Below are 19432 nucleotides of genomic sequence, written 5' to 3'. Positions count from 1 at the left end.
AAAAAAAAAAAAAAAAAAAAAAAAAATTACTCCAGCCCTTCGACTCCCAGTTTCACAACAACAGCAACAACAACGCTCATCCCATGACGACAATAGTCAAACATTTGCTAGGAATAATAGTCACGACCGCGACCAAGACCCATCTGATACCCCATCCGACCGCGAGAGCACATGTTCTCTCTCTTCATCGGCCTTTGACTCCCTGCAAACCGTCACTTCTTCCAGAACCAGGTGCCGCATGACCGCATACCGTGCCGCTCGGAGCGGGACCTATGAGGCATGGACAAGTTTCGGCTCGCCAATCAGTGCTGGGAATAATCATACAGAGGAGGAGGCTGAATTTGTGAGCTGTGAACTGTGAAGGTTGAAGATAGGGTGTAAGTTTTATATAATTAAAGTGGACTTGGAATGAAACGGTGTGGTACTTTTAAAGGGTTCATGTAGTTACAAACTTCAGAAAGTCGAATTGATGAGAACACCGTTAAAATATACTTAGCTCTATCAACTGAAAGTCATGGCAGGATACCGTACAGAACAGCACCTAAATATTAACATACTTCCCAGGTTGACGAAGAACAATGATATCAACAACTCCATACCTAAAAGAGCCTCCGACAGAAATACCGCTGCCTTTTAGAGAATGCCTTAACAGAGAAGAAAACGAGGTGACTTTCGGGGTGGGGGGTTTAATCCCAAGCATAATAGTTAATCTTCCTGGCTTCTTATTTTTTCAAGACACCTCTGCCTAATGGAGAGTAGCTGAGTAACGGTGCTGTTTTCGGGGCGGAATGCATCACACTGGGTGGATTTGTGTAACTACGTAGTGATATGGATAAGAGTGCGTGGAAGTCAGCGCCCGGCACACACACACACACACGTGGCTGCGAACCAGCGTTGGGGGGGAAATGTGGTTAACTATTACCCCAACAGACCAGAAGTAACTCTTACTTAGTTAACTAAAGTTTTTAGCTGGAGAGTCGACCCTGATGGGAAGTTGTAGCGGGGCCGGGAGGGGGGAATAACGGAAGGTTTTCGGGTGATTTAGCGGCAAATATTTCTGCGCTGTTGTGTCAGTTGGGTTTGCTGCTTTGGTTGCATTTGGGGTGGGGGTCGAGCAGTTTTCTGTGTTTCTCTCACTAAAACTTCCCTTGGGGGCTTAGCCTGCAGACACACCCACAGCCGAACAGTGACAAGGGACTCCAACCAGATCAATGCTCAACAATATTTATGCTGCCACCGCATTGGGCAATAATAATAATAATAATAATAATAAATACACAGCATGAATTTGCGCTTAATTTGGTTCTGCTTCTTAGGCTTAAGTTTTGTTCTGCCCTTTCCTCACTCCATATGTCTGTATGGCGAGGATAAGTAAAATGGAAATGCCAGAGAAATAATACAGCTGCTGGAGGGGAAATTTCCATTTATTATGAGATGATGATGATGATGATGATGATGATGATGTGTGTGTGTGTGCCCTATATATTATTCAGTGTAAAGAAATAATAGGGTTTGTGAGCAGAGAGTGATAGTGTGGTCACCAGCTGAGCCGCCGAGCCGAATGAGGGGGGTAAAGAATTGCAGGCTCGGAGCCAATAGCAACAGGCACTGGGGGGGGAGGAGATGCAGCCTGCAGCGTCCAGCAACTCTCAGGGCATCGCAGTAAATTAAGGCAGAGCAGTCACCCATCATAACTAACGAATTAGTTAACCAAAAATAGTTAATCATAAGCACTCACTGGCAGCAACCCTTGGGGCACCCAACCCCCCCCCTCCCGCCCAGCCCAGCTTAGCCGAGACCGCCTAAAAGCAGCGTTGGCTTGGACGGGCTGGGTTAATTAAGAAGTGGCCTAATAAACCGCTTGTCTTTGTGTGCGTGGACAATGTGTGTGAGGAGGGGTCGCCTACCCTGCTAGCCCTTATGCCCCTACCAACCTCGCCAGCGATCCTCACGCCCGGGCCAAAATTAATATTTAGGTGTCCCGCCCTCCCCCCAAAGTTATTTCAAATTTCTGTTTTCCCTCTCCTTCGCTTCCCGCCTCACGCCACGCCTGTCGATACACACTGCGGGATACACCTGCATTCTCCCTGGTTATTTTTCTCACCCCTCGCGCCCACACCCCCAACAAAAACAAAAAAAGAAAAGAAAAGAAAAGAGAAAGAAAACGAAGTAAAAAAAAAAAAATTCACGGCAGAAGAATTGTCTACTTATACTTCCCTCCCACCATTTAATATAATAATTATTTCGCTGCCCGTTCAGTAGGCAATATCCCACCCAGCCCTATAATCCTCAACGCGCACAACCAGCAGTGCCATCTTTAGCTACCTGCCTAGCTACTCCTTAGAGCATCGCGGTTCAAACCAAGATGTCGCGCAAAGAAGACAAGAATAAGGATAGCACTGCGATTGTGACCGTCAACATTGATGACTTCACCAGGACGCGCGATAGTGTAAGTCGATTTGAACACTGATCATTCTCTGGAATCTTCCTTGGTGGCTGGCGCTGTGTATTTTTTCCTACCCTTTGTTCTCTCTCTCTCTCTGAAGGGGTTTCCTCTTCTGTTCCCATGTTGGTGGTGCGGTCCCCCCCTCATTTTTGCCCCTAGGCAACGCAAACAGCAGCAACCATTAATCACCCACAACTACAACAACACCGCCACCCAAGTCCTTCGGGGCAGCTGGCGTTGCCTATTTCCTCGGAGGCATCAACCCCTCCCCCATTGCCCTCTATCTATCTCATTAACCTTATTAGCCTTCAACCCTCCTCTTCCCTATCTTCTAAGCCCCGAAGCCCCAGTTATACTGTTGCCCACTCCTCACTGCACTGTAACCATTGTACCCACCCTTCCTCCCATCCTCGTGTATTTCTCCCTTATTTATCCCCCACCCACCTCCTCCCCATCCCCATCCCCCTTCACCATGCCTTCACGTGCCACAACCCTGGCCCCTCCTCCGTCTCGCATCCCCCCATTCCCCTCCACCCAATCCCTCCTCGACGCCATAGTCAACGTCAGCAACCCCATAACAACCGCCAGCCACACCCTCAACACCGCCACAAAAACTAGTCCCACCAACCCCTCAGCTCTAACATACATCCAGGTAATCGTCTCCCTCGCCACCCTCCAATCTGCCGTCTCAGATCTCTCCCGCGCCTACATCAACCATGCCAACACCGTGCTGAACCGCGGCCCCTCAACCCTCGATCTGGGCAGCATCACCTCCAGCCTCTTGCTCGAAAATGGCCTCCTGGGTGGCACCCGCGGCCTTAGTCCCGGCGGTCGTCCGGACGCCCTGGGCGCCGGAGCTGGCGGCGCTGCTCTGCCGGGGAAGATGAAGCGCAAGCGTGCCCCCCATGATCCCAATGCGCCTAAGAGGGCGTTGACGCCGTATTTTTTGTATATGCAGCATAATCGCGCGACGATTGCGGAGGAGTTGGGGGCTAATGCGCGCCCGAAGGAGGTGGCGGATGAAGGCACGAGGAGGTGGGCGGAGATGACTGAGGAGGAGAAATCGGTATGTTTTACACTTTCTCCTAATATCCCTACACTATTCTGCATATTTTACCTGCCCTTACGGGGGAAAAACATTGGGACGCGACTGACCAACATCTCTCTCCCAACAGATCTGGAAAAAACTCTACGCAGACAACCTAGCAGTCTACCACGAGAAAATGCGTGCGTACAAAGCCGGCCTCCAGTCCCGGATGACGACACAACCCAAGCCGCTGCCGCCCAGTTACACCAGGGCGTCCACCACGCCACCACGACCGTCGTCCCCACCCACACCCATGAAGCATCCACAGAGGAATCTGACGAGTCTGACGAGGAATCAGCGGACGAAGAGGAGGAAGAGGAAGAGGAAGCCTCACCTGAACCTGTCAAGGCACCTACGCCTCCCCGCTCGAATAAGCGGCGTCGCACTACTGGGGGGACTGTTGCAGATGCTGGGAAGCCGGCTATGCCTGCTGGTGGGGTGAGCGGGAAGAAAGGGTCGCTGGAAAAGAGGAAGGGGGCTGGAAAGAAGGAGAAGGAGGAGGTGACGGCGTCTGGGACCAAGTCTAAGAGGGGCTCTACTGCGGCTACTGTGGCGGCAGCGACGGAGATGCCTAGGGGAGATAAGAAGGGGAAGAAGAAGAGGAAGAGTGAGGCTGCGGAGTAGCGGGGGAGGTTTTGGGGCTTGAGGCTGGAATTTGTGGTTAATTTTTCCCTTTGCTTCTTTTCTCTCTTTGCCTTGGGAATTCCCCCTTTGTCGCTTTGCTTTTGTCGAATGGCTATGTATTTTGTGTTTTGTGCGTGCGAAATGGATGAATTGATGGATGGGAGTTGGGTTTGAGATTTGGGAAATTCTCTGGTGGCTTTTTATTTATTTCCCTTGATTCTCTTTCCTTGCAATTTGCAATGAAACGCTTTCTGCTTGTGCTTGTGCTTGTGCTTGTGCTTGTGCTTGTGCTTATGGCGTACGTTGAGTATGTCCGTGACCGAAATATTTTACCACACATGTCCCTCCATTCTCTGCGTCACTTATTCGTTTTCTTTTTCTGATTCCCAATTGCAGGCTTCCAAAATGATGATATGAGTATTGACTATGCAAAATGCGAACCATGGGGAGAAAAAGCATTAGTGATATTTTTCTTTTTTTCTTCTTTTTATAATTTTCTAAACCTTTCTTCAAATGATAGTTGTTTAGTTAAATGAGGGCGAAGCTGAAGGGGCTGAGAGAAGATTGGGGATAACTACTCGAGCCCTTTGGCTGTTCTCGAACCCTTAAATTGATTGATTTGAACTGCTGACAAGGCCTATACCACCATCATGTGTAGACCTTTCGTGGAGTGTCAACCGTTGATAGTGATGGTTGTGGGGGGTTAGTTATATCTATCCTGCAGCGGGTGGAGATGTGTGGGGCGCCCCAGGGAGGTTGAGAGCAGCACAAACCCTGGACTCTAGACCCAAAAGGGTCTTTTCAAGAGCCTTGCGAGAAAGAAGAAGAAAAAAAAAGACCTGATAAATAAGATAGGGTATTGATTTCCTGCAAGGTTGTACTGCTCTTTGAAAACCTTTTCCCACGTTCTTCACTGGCTGCTTTTAACTGGTAGCTTTCTGTGTGCATGTACAGCCGGGTTTGTGTGTACGTGTGTACGTGTAACTTCAATGTAGGCTGCGGGAGACAAGGCGGGGAAATAAAGGGGAGCAGGGCGTTTTCGTAGGGATAGGGTTGGGTGGTTTAACAGGCTTCAGTTTATTGAGCTCCGCTATAAGGCCTTGCTTCATTATTGAAAGAATTAGCTGTATATGCATACATTCAAGCTTTTCTTTACTTGGGTGTAGCTTTATTATCAGTTCTTACCTTGCCGCGACAAGCTACAGTCCGCATGAGGAGTGCTTGTTTGATATTTTCCGACACCCCAAGCTTGTAAGGTTCTATGAGATACCGACCTGGTTACTGATTTGAGGTCGATAATCACTTACTTTTATTAAATAAGATTTCTAAGTAAAAATCTTTGAAGTGTTTTATTTTTTTAGTTGAAAATTAACAATTAATACTTAACTAGTAAATATATATAATTTTACTTATATTAACTATAAAAAATTATATCTCTTTTTGTATAACTACTATTAAAGCCTTATTTTTCTTTGTTTTACATATCTACTTTTTTTTTTCTTCCTTTAATAATTTCAGCCTTGTAAATGATATATTTATAATTTATATTTTAATATAGATTTTTTATACTGATATTTATATTATTTTTTATATAGTAAATTATGGACTTCCCCCCTCATACAGGCCTCTTAGGCCCAACGAAGACCCGATGACGATCAATGTTGAGAGCTAGTACAATAGTCATCGTAGAGGGGACTCAATCTTTTTTAAGACCACCTCTTTAGTGCATAAACAACTATGCTCGAAACTGATTGGCACCTCTCGATTAGCAATGGAGAGAAGATGCTTCGCTCCAACAAATTCCCTAACGGAGCATAAAAATGACGAATACATTCGAAATGCGCAGACGGTTTGCGCCTTTATACCCTGATACTAGTTATGCATCAGAGCTCACATGTAAAGTGCTTAGTTGTCCACATCTTGGTGCAAGTACATTTGCAGGTTTCCCAAAATAATGATAACTTGTAACAGTTGCTCAGGTGCGGACGCAGAGGGCTGCTGCTGCGTGATTCTGCAGGTCCTTCTGGTCGCAGAGCGGGAGGAGGCAGAAATTGCATTGACGATCACTGAGATGCGCCGACCGGAAGTGTCTCAGGACATCAGGATGCCTGGAGTACCTTTTTCGACACTGCAAGCAGATTTTAGGCTTCTTGGACTGTCGGATATGCTCTTCGCCCTCCCGGCATTTTCTCTTCCCATGAAAAGGGTGATGGGCGATCCTCCAGCTTGACCTTCTTCTCTGGTTGGATATCCTCATGAAGAGCCCCATCGGACAGCACTTTTCGCTTTGGTCGTTCCTCTCCAAGGAGACCACCCTCGGGGAAGTCACAGAACTGCCTCACGGCCTCTACACCTACGTTGCGCTGTCGCCGTTCATCTTCCAGGGGGTCTGAGGCTGGCCACGTCAGAAGCCCCTCCAGAAGCCAGAAGGTGGACCAGTGCTGGCGACATATCATATTCCTTTTGCAGAACCTGCTGCACGGGCCAAATAGTTGACGGCCAAGCCAGGGAGCTGCCGCTCGATATCAATCACGGTCTGTTTCTCTCTGAACTCTTTTGCGCATGGTGCCACTCACTCTGTATCGCACCCTCTGTCGTGTTCTGTCCACCTCCCGCTGCCGCTCCTCCAGCAGAGGAAATGCTGGGGGCCTAGCAGATACCTTGGCATTTTCCATGACACACGGATCCTGACATGAGTGAATTCCTTCTTAGAGGCTGACTATGGGCAACTACTCCACAACTACTCTTTCGTTTCTGGAAGAGCCATAGTCTTTTAGCATATTAAAAAAGGTCCCTGGACCTACACACCTGGCTTTGAATGCTTGGCCCTGATATCAGTTTCTCTAGACAAACAGTCTGGGCCTATGTGCACCAGTTCCCGGTCCTTTTCCGGTCCCCTCTATCGAGCCAACCGCCGAATCTCAGTTTCACCAGATAGCCCAGTCCCGTGGAACCGTCTTCTCGTACACCAAATTCTTCCATGTCTCCAAGGATATGGTCAATGTACTCCCCCGCCGCAGAGAGGTGAAGAATATGAGCAATGGCGCAGTGGATAGCAAGGAGCCGGGGGGAAGGGGCATCTATGAGCCGGTCGGCAGCAAGATAAAGTGAACGGTTGACAGGAAGATAGTGCAAAAATCCCTGAGGGAGAAAAGTATCAATCAGATAGGTATGATCCCGGCCAGGAACAGCCTGAAAGAAGACCTCAAAGTTCCCAAAATAGGTATGAAGATCACGCGTAAGGCTTATTGCGTTAAAGGGGCCGTCGATATTGACACCGTCAATGACGTGTGATACATCGTAATCAAACATATTCAGAATCAAGAGCGCGGCTTTCTTCGAATCGTCCTAGGCAAGCCATTTAGCAGCAGGGACAACTGCAACCGTGATTCATTTCTCCAGAGCAATGGGAACGTACCAGCTCTGCATTCGCATTTGCCTGTGTCAAGGAATGTGGGATGATATGGGCCACTTCTAATATCATGGTTGACTGTCCATGGAGCGGGTCTCCTTCGTCATCCTGAGCATCAACTCCATCTCGTCTTAGACGAGTCAGAGCCTCTTTCCCGTCAAAAACACGTGAGATCACACAGCGGTTATGGTCCCGGATTAGACAGGAACCTCGAAGAACAGATAATCGGTCTGTTGTCGCAATAAACTCTTGTGGTCCTCCCAATGCTTTTTCGATCACAGAGAGGTGGGCTGGGGTGGGCTGGGCGTTGTGAAAGCCAGAAGCCTTAACTAGAAGCAGGTTGGTCAAGTTCACCAGAGGTGGATAAAGGGACATAGTTACGTGGTAAGAAAAAGTTATCAAATAGAAAGTCAGCAAAGAGAGTCAAATTTGTGTGCAGCTCATTTTTCATGGTTTCATTCTCAAGATTGATATTGAACTTGGCCTCATCCTCTTCAGCAATATCCCATTTCATAAATTCGAAAAACGCGCGCAGAAACGTGTCTTGCGATAGCTCAGAACGTGAAAACTCGTAGGTGTATCGGACAAGAAGTGGTCTGTTGTATTCAGAAGGTCTTTGGTCACTAGGCGGGGGACCGAAATAGTCGACGATGCTGTAGAAAATCCTCCTGGCCCTGGCGCGCTGGGTTGCTATCAAGGGCCCTGAAGCGGAGACATTGATAATCCCCTCAAAAGAGGCCTGATGAGGATGTCGCTGTGCCATTTTTGTGAGTGCTTGTCCTGCTCCTCCGAGGGAGAGGGAGCTCAAGAGGATCGAGGACTGATAGAGCACTGATAGAGGACTTTTATAGCCCCGCCGCGAGGACGGAGAGGATCTCGCCCTCCAAGACCTGTTGCCACTGTGTTGGAAGTTCTCGCATCCAAAATAATAGAGGCATGATCTCAACGATGGTAGCTACCCCCTGTTACTTACGTATTTCACCACCGAGCGATCCAAACCATCCAAAAACAATCAAATCAACCAACCCACCTACCTTCAACACACTATTTCCCTCGTATTTTTCATATTCAAGTGATCGACCTGTGCTAGTTAAGCATATAGAGCTTATGGGGGGATAATCTCTATGAGACTCTCCTAATAACCTTTAATAGCATCCAGACAGAAGCTAACCCAAGTATACTCCTCACCCCTAGCTATTAGGCTGTGTAGGGCGTATTAGGGGGGAAGGCCTATAGCTATACACAGGCCCCTGGCCCCCGGCCCCCTTCCTGTGACCAGTAATATTTAGGTATTGTTTATTAAACATAAACTGCATATTTTTTTTTTTAACTCTCTCCCTCTAGGGCCTCTATTCCTTAGTTATCACACCTATAGGCCTCCTCCATTGCCTTTCACCAGCTTTCTCGTGCCCAAACTGCCTCTATAAAACCTAAGGCTGGGTTTTATACAGCACCCCGATGGGCCATTTGCCTCTGCCACTGTCTGCAGTTAAAAGAGTAGATAAGCTATGGTCTCTTGAGTCCCAAGCACCCTCTGCATCTCAGGGAGTCCTCTGGACGCTTATTAGAAATAAATTACACTATTAATTATATAACCAGATATTTATTGAGTTAACTAGTTGGGCAGCTCACTTATTGCCCCCAATGAACCTGAGGTGGGAGGCAACGCTTCCTATTAACGGACTAGCGGCCCGCAGCACGGTTCGATAACCCGCCAAACGTCTCAACATTAGACAAAGCCTAGTTTGTTAACCAAACCACTCCGTCGTTGGTCTCCTCGTTGTAATCGGTTAGGCCCATCTCAATATCCAGCTGCCGCCCCCATGCGGGGTAATCGTCCTTTTGGAGAGTTACAACAATAATTGTGTTTCATACATTTCAGCTGCCTCAATTTGATTATCATCTCAGCTTTTGAAATAAGTATACGGGTTTAGTATAGGTCTACCCATATAATGATATATATATATATATATATTCTTATGTTCTTGAGAAATCCGTGGAATTTGTAGGTTAGTTGGAGAGGCTTGCATTGAGTGGTTTGTGCGTAGAGTGGCGAGTCACGTTAGTTACCCACAACTGTCGAGTCGTGTAGTGGAGTCATCTACCATTTATATATATATCATTGTGGCAGCGCAACAGAGAGTTTTCAATCATTTCTTCAGCGTTTTCAACCATTTCTTCAGCGTTTATAATTTCTTTTTATTTTCTTTACTTACTTATTTACTTACTTACTTACTTATTAATTTGTTAATTAATTAATTTATTAATTAATTTATTAATATTATTATTATTAATATTATTAATATTATTATTATTATTGTTTTCACATGCTCCACTAGGCACTGCAGAAAACCAAGCAGAGCAGCCTTGTGAACTCAACTCCGCAGCAGGCAAATGCGGTATTCTACAGCTAAGGAAGAGAACTGATTGCGGTCCGGAAGATGCAGCTAATTCCGAGAGAGGTAATTAAGATACGCTTTGGTTTACTTTGCACTTTTTATATTCTCGAGTCTTCTTCTGTGTCTGGCATACCTATGGTTTACACTCAATTCCTGTCAATTGAAGTCGAAGGATACAGCACAATCCTGAGCTTCCATCATGAGCTATTATGACTAGTAGTTAACTAGTTAGCTATTGTTATCGTTGCGGTTTCGCAGCTGAGCTGTTCCTTGTTTGCTGACCTCTCCTCTCGAACAGATAGACAAGCTCACCATCTCCCAACTGGGCTTTCTTGCTCAACGACGTCTGGCTCGTGGAGTCAGATTGAACCATGCGGAGGCAACCGTCCGTGGGCCAATTTCTTTCTTCAATTAAGTTAATTTTTGGTTTAGAGTCGTGGGAGGCTTTATATGGAATGACAATACCCAATTCCACAGGTTGCTGATTTGAAAGAGAAATTTAGGCATTAATAGCGTCAAACATACAAGAGGTCCGTTATACCCCATCCTACTCCTCTCTTAACCTACGATATGAATCATATATCTCCATGATAAACAACAAAAAAGAAGAAAAAAAAAAAAAAAAAAAAAAAAAGCATCAACATCTACATTACCAAACAGGGCTGATCGTTTGCTGACCTTCCACAGCTTATCCGGGATGGGAACCATACGGTTGCCGACCTGATGGCCCTAGGCAAGACCATGCTGGGACGCCGCCATGTTCTGCCATCTGTGACCTCCACTCTCCATGAACTGTTCGTCGAGGGGACTTTCCCCTCTGGCACGTATCTAGTAACCGTCCATGAGCCCATCAGTTCCGAGGACGGTGATCTGGAAAAGGCACTGTATGGTAGCTTCCTGCCAGTACCTTCAAATGACATCTTCCCAGATCCTGACCCGGAAGACTATCACCCGCTGAAAATGCCTGGCGCGGTTATTCCCGTTAAGCAGGCCAAGATTGTACTTAATGCGGGACGGAAGAGATTGAGCCTTAAAGTGACTAGCAGGGGGGATAGACCAATTCAGGTTTGTTGGTTTTCTCTAATCCGCACCTACCAAATTCTCTTTTTTTGGGTTCTGCGGCCTGCTGACATACGGTGTTTTCCTGGGAGTCAAAGGTTGGTTCCCATTACCATTTCATCGAGGTCAATCCCCAGCTGGATTTTGACCGTATCAAGGCATATGGCTACCGCCTCGATATCCCTGCCGGAACTTCTATACGTTTTGAACCGGGAGACTCCAAAACGGTTACCCTCGTTGAGATAGCCGGGGAAAAGATAATTCATGGGGGCAATTTCCTTGCAAACGGGAAGGTAGACCTCGGTCGAGCGGACGAGATTATCGAACGGCTCCAGCGGGCTGGGTTCGCGCATACTCCCCAGCCTGCTGGGGATATGACACGTATCGAGCCGTTTTCTATGAATAGAGAAGCGTACGAGCATATGTTTGGCCCGACTACTGGAGATCTTGTCAGGTTGGGCTCAATGGACTTGTGGGTGAAGGTTGAGAAGGACATGACCTCGTATGGAGATGAGTGTAGTTTTGGCGGAGGTAAAACCCTACGAGAAGGCATGGGCCAAGCTTCAGGGAGGGGTGCGGATGATGTGCTTGATACCGTTATTACGAGCGCACTTATTATCGATTGGAGTGGGATTTACGTGGCTGATATAGGTATTAAGGGGGGTGATATTGTGGCCATTGGGAAGGCGGGAAACCCGGATATTATGGATGGTGTCCATCCGAAGATGGTCGTTGGAGCTTGCACCGATGTCATTTCTGGTGAAGGGAAAATAGTGACTGCCGGTGGCATAGATACTCATGTCCATTTTATTTGTCCACAGCAGGTTAATGAATCTCTGGCATCTGGCATTACCACTATGTTTGGAGGCGGCACAGGCCCCAGTACCGGAACAAACGCAACGACGTGTACGCCTGCGCCAAACCAAATAAAGCAGATGATTCAGGCCTGTGACCACTTCCCGATGAATTTTGGAATCACTGGCAAAGGGAACGATAGTGGACCTAAAGGCCTACGGGAACAATGTCGTGCCGGAGCCGCAGGCCTCAAGTTACATGAAGATTGGGGATGTACTCCTGCAGCAATCGATACGTGCCTGGACGTATGCGACGAATACGACGTCCAATGTCTTATCCACACCGACACTCTCAACGAATCCGGCTTTGTCGAACAAACTACCAAAGCATTCAAGAACCGCACAATCCACACCTACCACACAGAAGGGGCGGGGGGAGGACATGCTCCCGATATCATCTCCGTCGTCGAACACCCCAACGTCCTACCAAGCAGCACCAACCCCACGCGCCCATTCACCATGAATACCCTTGATGAGCATCTGGACATGCTCATGGTCTGCCACCATCTCTCCAAAAACATACGCGAGGACGTCGCGTTCGCCGAAAGCCGCATTCGCGCCGAGACTATCGCGGCGGAAGACGTACTCCATGACCTCGGCGCCATCAGCATGATGTCCTCGGATTCCCAGGCCATGGGCCGTTGTGGAGAAGTTATTCTCCGCACGTGGAACACAGCGGATAAGAATAAAATGCAACGGGGGCCGCTGAAGGAGGATGAAGGTACCGGCGCAGATAATTTCAGGGTCAAGAGGTATGTTAGCAAATATACGATCAATCCAGCAATTGCGCAGGGGATGAGTCATGTTATTGGGAGTGTGGAGGTTGGGAAGGTGGCGGATCTTGTCTTGTGGACTTTTGCGAATTTTGGGACGAAGCCAAGTATGGTGTTGAAGTCTGGGATGATTGCCGCGGCGATGGTGGTATGTGCAAGCTCCTTCCTTTCTCTACCCTTTTTCTTGGGTATCATATATGCTTGGTTAAGAAGATGGATGGCTTGCATCGGTTATATAGAAGATGAAACATATTTACTAACAACTAAAACCAAAGGGTGATCCAAACGCATCGATTCCAACCATCGAGCCCGTTGTGATGAGATATATGTTCGGGGTTAGTTTTATCATCCCCTGTTTCCCCCGCTCCTCTCTCCTGCATATGTCATTCACTAATACACTTTTCTATTTTAGGCACGCGTGCCCCAAACATCCATCATGTTCGTCTCCCAAGCATCCAAGAGTTTGGGCATCATTGATTCGTACGGGATCAAGAAACGGGTTGAGGCGGTGCGTAATTGTCGAGATATCGGCAAGAAGGATATGAAATATAACGACGTCATGCCAAAGATGAAGGTTGATTCGGAGCGTTATGTAAGTCCTATTTACCTCACTGTCTCTTGTCGACATCAAAATACCCCATTCCACACCACATCCCACACGCGAAGCCAGCCCCAACTTTCATTGTCAGGAGGTACTCTCCGCCCACGGTTCTCATTAGGGGGTGGCGTTCCAATTGGTATTCGTCTGTATTCTCAAATTTTTCATTCTGGAGGTTCTACAATTATCTTTGCTAACGCAATGCCTTCCCCCAATTTCCTCTGATATAGACTGTCGAAGCAAACGGGATGCTGTGTGAGGCGGAGCCGGCTTCTCGATTACACCTGACGCAGCAGTATTTTGTCTATTGATGGATGATTGCGGTTGCTGTCTCTTGGAGAAGAAATTTGTTTTCCCATTCGTGTCGAGGAGTTTTGTTAAATATAATTATTTGACTGATGTAAAGGGGCTTGCAGAGAGGTTGTTGATAGGAAGGAATGGAGAGCAAGCGGAACATGAGTTCCTCCTAAGGTGTAAATGTGTTTATATCTTTTGTAGTTGTTGGAATATAGACAGACCTATTAATTAACTGCGTGATGCCAGTTCTCGTGATTCTCTGCGTTTGCTTGACACTGCTGCTTTTGGTACTACACCAGACGCTAGAGTACCCAGGAGTATCGGAACTTGACAAACAAGGCGTGAACCGACATCTTATGGTTGGTTTCCAGAAGGAAACGCAAAACCCAGCAGCGGATGATTATGGGGAAGGAGAAGATAAGTCGTAAGAGCAGGGTGGAATGTTTCTTTTCCTTAACCAGCACCCCTTAAAAGCATGGGGTCTGCTTAATGACCAAATATCGTCTCCTACTGCACCTGTTTAGATACTGGAATCTTCAATGACCACACTTGCTGTAATTGGAGGCTCTGTGATCTGCAAACTGGAAAATGAGAAATAGGTAATATGGGGTTTTTTTTTACGAGGATTTGGGAGTTTTCCCATAGGAACCTATCATCTCCTCTACTACGCGACATTCGCAGGTGCAATACCCATTTCTTCTAACCCGGAGGAAGAGTGCATACATAAAATCTAAGTCTGGAGATGTTAACAGGTCAATTGATATTCATACAAAGCCTAGCGAGAAACGGTCTGCATTCCTAAATCTAATAAATGCCACATGTTTATACCCCAAAAAATGACCGGAAATTGTTGACGCGCCTGAGAGTTCCTCGCAAACCTTAGAACTTGTAAACCTGATCCTTGGTATACCCAAGATCCCTAAGCATACCGGTAAGCTCTCCTTGATCCTTTGGACTAACCTTCGGCCCACTGATGGCATTGTACATCCCCGGAGGGCCGCAGACAAAGATCTTGATATTTTCCGTCTTCGGTTCAGGGAGCACTGTCTTGAGCAATTCCTTAGTGACGAAACCAGTTCCCTGTGGCCAATCCTTGGGCGGTTTGTCCAGGGTGTAGAATGCACGGAAGCGTCGCGGGTAGGTGTTTTCGAGCTTTTCCAACTCTTTCTTCAAAAGGATATCGTCCTCTGTGACGTTGCCGAAGACGAGGGTTACTTTCGTCTTGTCATCTGGGTTGCTGAAGATCTTGCGGATTAGTTGATACATGGGAGTGATACCCGTGCCTCCTGCAATCATGCAGATGTGGTCGTGCTTGTTTGGTTCCCACGGATACTTGGGGATGGGGCCCTTAAAGTCAAGCTGTTGTCCAACCGCCATGTTGTGAAGGTGCGTGGACATTGGGCCGTTGGGATATTGCTTCACCAGCAGCTCGAGGTAACCAGGTTGGTCTGCGATGTGAGTCAGAACATTTGCCGTTAAAATCGGTCCGTTTGGGATGTCTTTTTTGTTTTTTACATACCTTCGTCACTGATGGGAGTGTAAGGACGGATAGTTGGTTTCTCGTCCTTGGGTCCCTTATATTTCGTCAGAACGGCGGCTGTTTTGCAGATCCAGGTTAGCTTCGCATAATATAACCAAAAAGTAAATAGCTGTCCCAAAAACGAAAAAATTGTCTAAAACCTACAAGAAACATGAACTCCAGAAACGCTCTCGGGATCCTCAAACTCAAATCGTAATTTCTTGACATTATGGCTGACGTTTTCAATGCCGACCAGCCTCAAGCCAACCCATCCTTGATCGCCTCCTTTAAGAACTGCGTTTCGTTCCTTCACCTCAACCACTGGATTCGCGGAGGATTTTTGCCAGTAATAGAGGCCCGCGCCTGCTGCAAAAACAAGACCGGTATATAGGGAAGTTCGCAATCCATTTTTTGCGGGGGCTTCGGATGAATATTTCCGCACGCTCTATGCGCATGGGACGAAGGTGTCAACAAATTGAACCTGCAACGGGGAAGGGGTAGAGTTGATTTACCTGAGCTAGAGGCTGGGCAGATCGGAGTGTGTATCGTGAGAACATTGTGAAGAGGAATTAATGTATCCGGGGGAACCAATGGACGGGTGGATGCGGAGGTTGAATGGAGGTTGGATGGGGTTTTGGTTTTTGGTTTCGTTGGGGGCTTATACAGCAGCACCAAGCATTGGAGGCATGACGCAATTCAGGGAAAACTTGCCATGCTGGGAGTGGATATTGGAGTTTTGGTTAAATATAGAATGCCGTGATCTTGATCATTTTGCTACGGAAGAACTACGAAATATTGATCATTTTTCTACGGAAGAACTATGAAATACTGCTTGTAGCAGTAATGCGATAGTTAAGGTAGAATGGCAGTCGGGGGACGTTCATGAAATTTTGGAAATTATAAAATTGAAAAGCAGAAAGTTTTTTTGCTCCATAGATTAAAACAAGAGAAAGACCAATCGGATCTCAGGGACAGGGTTGTATTCGTCCCAACCAGTCCATCTACCCAGCATAAACGTGCAAGCAGCCAGAAACGCAATTCATTGATACCCCGCTGCTGACAGTTCCCACGCCAACAAAAATCCCCATATTCACTTAAGCAAAAGTCGAAGGTCTGCGAGCCGCAAACAACTTCTTGGTGGTAGCTTTGGGAACGCGGTGAGGGAGGGGGAATTTTAAGTTCTTGGTGAGGAGCTGCTTAATGTATGGGCGTCGGACAAGGTCTTTCTTCTCGATTTCGACAACTTTCAGGATCTACAAAAGAAAACAAAATGAGTATGTTGCAATTAGATGTGATAAGCAATACATATGAAGGTAGCTGGAATTTCTTACATGGATGGACCGGAATCTGGCACGGTGGCGGGCGGCCATATCCTGGTAGAGGGACTGGACGGCATCAGTCCGCGACATTTCCCGGTATTCCTTGTACATGTTGTGTGTGCCGGAGCGCGAGTCGTAGCGAATCCAGATGCCAAAGTTCTTAACCTTCAACGGGTGCTTCTCGTGGATCTGAAAGAAAGAAAGCTGACTTTAGCAGCCTTGGCCCGGAACAACGATTTCACATATCTAGAAATCAAAATTCGCAAAATATATCCTGGGTTGAGGTACATACCACATTGAGGGAGACAATTTCGCCATTTGCCTTCTTCACTTTTCGCAGCTTCATCAAGAAATACCAGAATCTTGACTTCGCAACCACCGTGTTAGGGGCGAAGATGCGCATGCGATACAGCTTTGGCGTGGGATTTGCCTCTGTGGGCAAATGGCGCCCGATGACCTGGTATTCCGTGAGACGCCCTAATACGACACACATATAATTAGACAGTGTCCCAAACGTCTGTATTTGTAACCATCGTAATCGATATAAAACGGTGCACGCCGGCATCGAAAGCCCATCCAAAATCCTTTTATGCCCTTAAAACGGTTTCGACAAAAAATAACCTGGGACCAGAAACATGTTCAAGAATCGCGTCCTAGGCCAAAAATATCCCATCGAAACAGAAGCACACCATTCCTTCGGAACTCGCAGGAATCATAATATTCCATCAAGCGCTACTCAAAGAATTGGGGATTTGGATATTTGGTGTGGAAGGATAATTGAAAGGCTCTCACGGGGGAGGATTTGGGCAAGGCATTACATGGTGCGGAGCTCGAAGCAAAGAAAAATAACTCACCCATCTAGAACGATGTCGTCAGCAACTAGTAATTCAATTCGTCTACAGGATAAGTACTTACTTTGTCTGGTTGTCGTGCTGTGTCGTTAGATGGATTCCGTCGTTAACTCCTAGAATTTCAAGATTGTTTGACTTGTGGTGCTAGGGCTGTCTGTGGCCCTTCGCTTAACCCCCGTGACTACCTAGGTTGATTGTGGCGCTAACCGGGTTGGGTGATACCAAGACTTTATAACTTATCTATGTACCAACCACATTTCTCTCCCGCAGGCAAAAAGATAGAGACCAACAAACAACATGCAACAAAACGAACACATCAGACATCACAGAAAGGGAAGATTGACCAGCCTCCAGAATTTCTTTGAAGGTGATTGATTTATATCTGCATGAACTAGTGAATTTATCTATTTGCGTTCTACCAGTTGTTGGTTTGCGGCTTCCACTTTGCTGACCTCCACCTGCACCGGGTGGTTTTCGCAAGAATGAGTGCAATATTTGCTGAGTTCAAGGCAGCCCAGTTGGTGGGCTCTGGCTCTGCACTGGCAGCTACAATTACTCCTATCGCTCCCCCAAAGGACCCAGATAGGCTTCGAGATTTCTATTATTTCACAAATGCCGCCAATGTTCAGTCAGATGTCCGATTTGCCGTCCTTCAAGACCGTTCAACTGGGATCAAACTCCCCAAGCAAGAAGGCAATGCGTGGGTGGATGTTTTTGTGGCGTTTTGGAAGGTTGTGGCGGAAATAGTCGAAATTGAAGAGTCTCCTCAGACGGGGAGCTGGACCAAAGTATTCAATGCTTGGAAGCAGGTTGCCAATCTTCTCATACGCGGATACACGAATGGCGGGTTCCAGGCCTGGACACTGCCCTGCTTATATATCGTAGGGAGGTACCTTCGGATATTCGCAATGGAAGCGGATTCTAGCACGTCTCAGGATTCAGATACGTTTAATGACAGCTTCCGGGATGATGTTGTTTCCGATGCTAGTAAAAATGCGAAGCTGGAGGAGTCGTCTCAAATCATCAACAGGATGTTCACATTATGTCTCCATGACAGGTACGCTTCTTGTTGAATATCATGTTCTGCTGGCTCAAGCCCATTGTCTAAAGTTTCCTTTTAGGGCACCTCTCGAAGAATCACGTAAATGGGGCGTATATAACACAGTGAACCTTTCTTTCAAGACATATTTTAAGGTATGGCGTCCGGAAAAGCTATTGTCTCGACATATGTGCTATCCCCTAACTTGTGATATGTAGCTGGGAGCAATTTCATCGTGTAAGAGCCTGTTGCGGGCCATCGAAGCCTCGCATGCAGATTTACCACCCATATCCGCTTTTCCCAAGTCTCATATTGTCACTTTTAAATACTATCTTGGAGTGATCTGTTTTCTTGAAGAGAACTATGCAGAGGTGCGCACGATCCTAGAATGAATTAAATTACCCAATTGCTTTGATATAATATTAACCATTTAGCTATTTAGGCTGAGGTGCATCTAACCTACGCCTGGAAAATGTGCCACCCTGAAGCGAAGAAAAATAGAGAGTGGGTGCAAAATACTCCCCGTCAGAATGGCATCGGTACTAAAAAGTCATACTTAGACTCATTCTTACCTACCTTATCCCCTGCCACATTGTCACGACTCACACGCTACCAACACATCGACTCCTGGCCCCCTACCCTCGCCTAGAGAACTTATACAGCCCTTTGAGCAAATGTATCAAGAAGGGCGATCTCACAGGCTTCGATGCAGCTATGGCCGCCGGAGAAAATGAATTCGTCAGAAGACGTATCTATCTACCTCTCGAACGGGGTCGGGACATTGCGCTGCGCAATCTCTTCCGCAAAGTTTTCTTGGCCGGAGGATTTGATCCACCAGTTAATGGTCAATCACCTATCAGACGCACGCGAGTCCCGGTTGCAGAATTCGCGGCTGCCATTAGGTTGGGGAACAAGGTGGATGAGAAGGCGCCGCTGGACATGGACGAAGTTGAATGCTTCCTGGCTAACTTAATTTACAAGGTGGCTGCTAACTCCATTGATCAACGATTCCGTCCTAGGCCCCGTGGGGTCCTGGGCCCCAACACCATTTGTCTGCTGACCTGCTGACTGATTTAATTCGCAGAATTTAATGAAAGGGTACATTTCCCGTGACAGAGGGATTGTCGTGCTAAGTAAAGGGGGTACAGCCTTTCC

General features: G+C 47.0%; 8 protein-coding genes across 8 annotated transcripts in view; 4 read left to right on the top strand and 4 right to left on the bottom strand.

The window, feature by feature from the left end:
* PAAG_00958 (hypothetical protein) overlaps positions 1 to 361 on the top strand; it is a gene marked incomplete at both ends in the record, with an annotated part of 2602 nt that extends 2241 nt beyond the window's left edge. The window contains one exon of the mRNA XM_015844194.1: positions 121 to 361. Within this exon, the coding sequence (XP_015700975.1) occupies positions 121 to 361 (241 nt within the window). The remainder of the gene's footprint in view (positions 1 to 120) is intronic.
* Positions 362 to 2918: 2557 nt separating this feature from the next.
* On the top strand, positions 2919 to 4157 carry PAAG_11191 (hypothetical protein; the record flags this gene model as incomplete). Its single annotated transcript, XM_015846884.1, has 2 exons — positions 2919 to 3516; positions 3622 to 4157. The coding sequence occupies 2 exons, from the start codon at positions 2919 to 2921 to the stop codon at positions 4155 to 4157; spliced, it is 1134 nt and encodes a 377-aa protein (XP_015703491.1).
* Positions 4158 to 6298: 2141 nt separating this feature from the next.
* Positions 6299 to 6832, bottom strand: PAAG_11190 (hypothetical protein; the record flags this gene model as incomplete). The annotated part of the gene is made up of 2 exons (XM_015846883.1): positions 6299 to 6598; positions 6734 to 6832. The coding sequence occupies 2 exons, from the start codon at positions 6830 to 6832 to the stop codon at positions 6299 to 6301; spliced, it is 399 nt and encodes a 132-aa protein (XP_015703490.1).
* A 187-nt stretch (positions 6833 to 7019) lies between these two features.
* PAAG_00955 (hypothetical protein) lies at positions 7020 to 8332 on the bottom strand (the record flags this gene model as incomplete). Its single annotated transcript, XM_015844193.1, has 3 exons — positions 7020 to 7505; positions 7576 to 7898; positions 7951 to 8332. 3 exons carry the CDS (start codon positions 8330 to 8332, stop codon positions 7020 to 7022), a joined length of 1191 nt encoding a protein of 396 aa, XP_015700974.1.
* A 2359-nt stretch (positions 8333 to 10691) lies between these two features.
* On the top strand, positions 10692 to 13977 carry PAAG_00954 (urease; the record flags this gene model as incomplete). The annotated part of the gene is made up of 5 exons (XM_015844192.1): positions 10692 to 11033; positions 11126 to 12802; positions 12930 to 12989; positions 13067 to 13246; positions 13849 to 13977. The coding sequence occupies 5 exons, from the start codon at positions 10692 to 10694 to the stop codon at positions 13975 to 13977; spliced, it is 2388 nt and encodes a 795-aa protein (XP_015700973.1).
* Positions 13978 to 14428: 451 nt separating this feature from the next.
* On the bottom strand, positions 14429 to 15625 carry PAAG_00953 (NADH-cytochrome b5 reductase; the record flags this gene model as incomplete). Its single annotated transcript, XM_002797048.2, has 4 exons — positions 14429 to 14997; positions 15069 to 15146; positions 15234 to 15513; positions 15581 to 15625. The coding sequence occupies 4 exons, from the start codon at positions 15623 to 15625 to the stop codon at positions 14429 to 14431; spliced, it is 972 nt and encodes a 323-aa protein (XP_002797094.2).
* Positions 15626 to 16162: 537 nt separating this feature from the next.
* Positions 16163 to 16880, bottom strand: PAAG_00952 (60S ribosomal protein L20; the record flags this gene model as incomplete). The annotated part of the gene is made up of 3 exons (XM_002797047.2): positions 16163 to 16321; positions 16400 to 16576; positions 16680 to 16880. 3 exons carry the CDS (start codon positions 16878 to 16880, stop codon positions 16163 to 16165), a joined length of 537 nt encoding a protein of 178 aa, XP_002797093.2.
* An 840-nt stretch (positions 16881 to 17720) lies between these two features.
* On the top strand, positions 17721 to 19345 carry PAAG_00951 (COP9 signalosome complex subunit 12; the record flags this gene model as incomplete). The annotated part of the gene is made up of 5 exons (XM_002797046.2): positions 17721 to 18295; positions 18360 to 18432; positions 18496 to 18648; positions 18720 to 18781; positions 18838 to 19345. The coding sequence occupies 5 exons, from the start codon at positions 17721 to 17723 to the stop codon at positions 19343 to 19345; spliced, it is 1371 nt and encodes a 456-aa protein (XP_002797092.1).
* Positions 19346 to 19432: the final 87 nt, after the last annotated feature.

This window comes from Paracoccidioides lutzii (assembly GCF_000150705.2).
Source record: "Paracoccidioides lutzii Pb01 unplaced genomic scaffold supercont2.2, whole genome shotgun sequence".
Classification (NCBI taxonomy): domain Eukaryota; kingdom Fungi; phylum Ascomycota; class Eurotiomycetes; order Onygenales; family Ajellomycetaceae; genus Paracoccidioides; species Paracoccidioides lutzii.
Note: the sequence above shows the minus strand (reverse complement) of the source record. Positions and strands in the feature narration are given on the sequence as shown.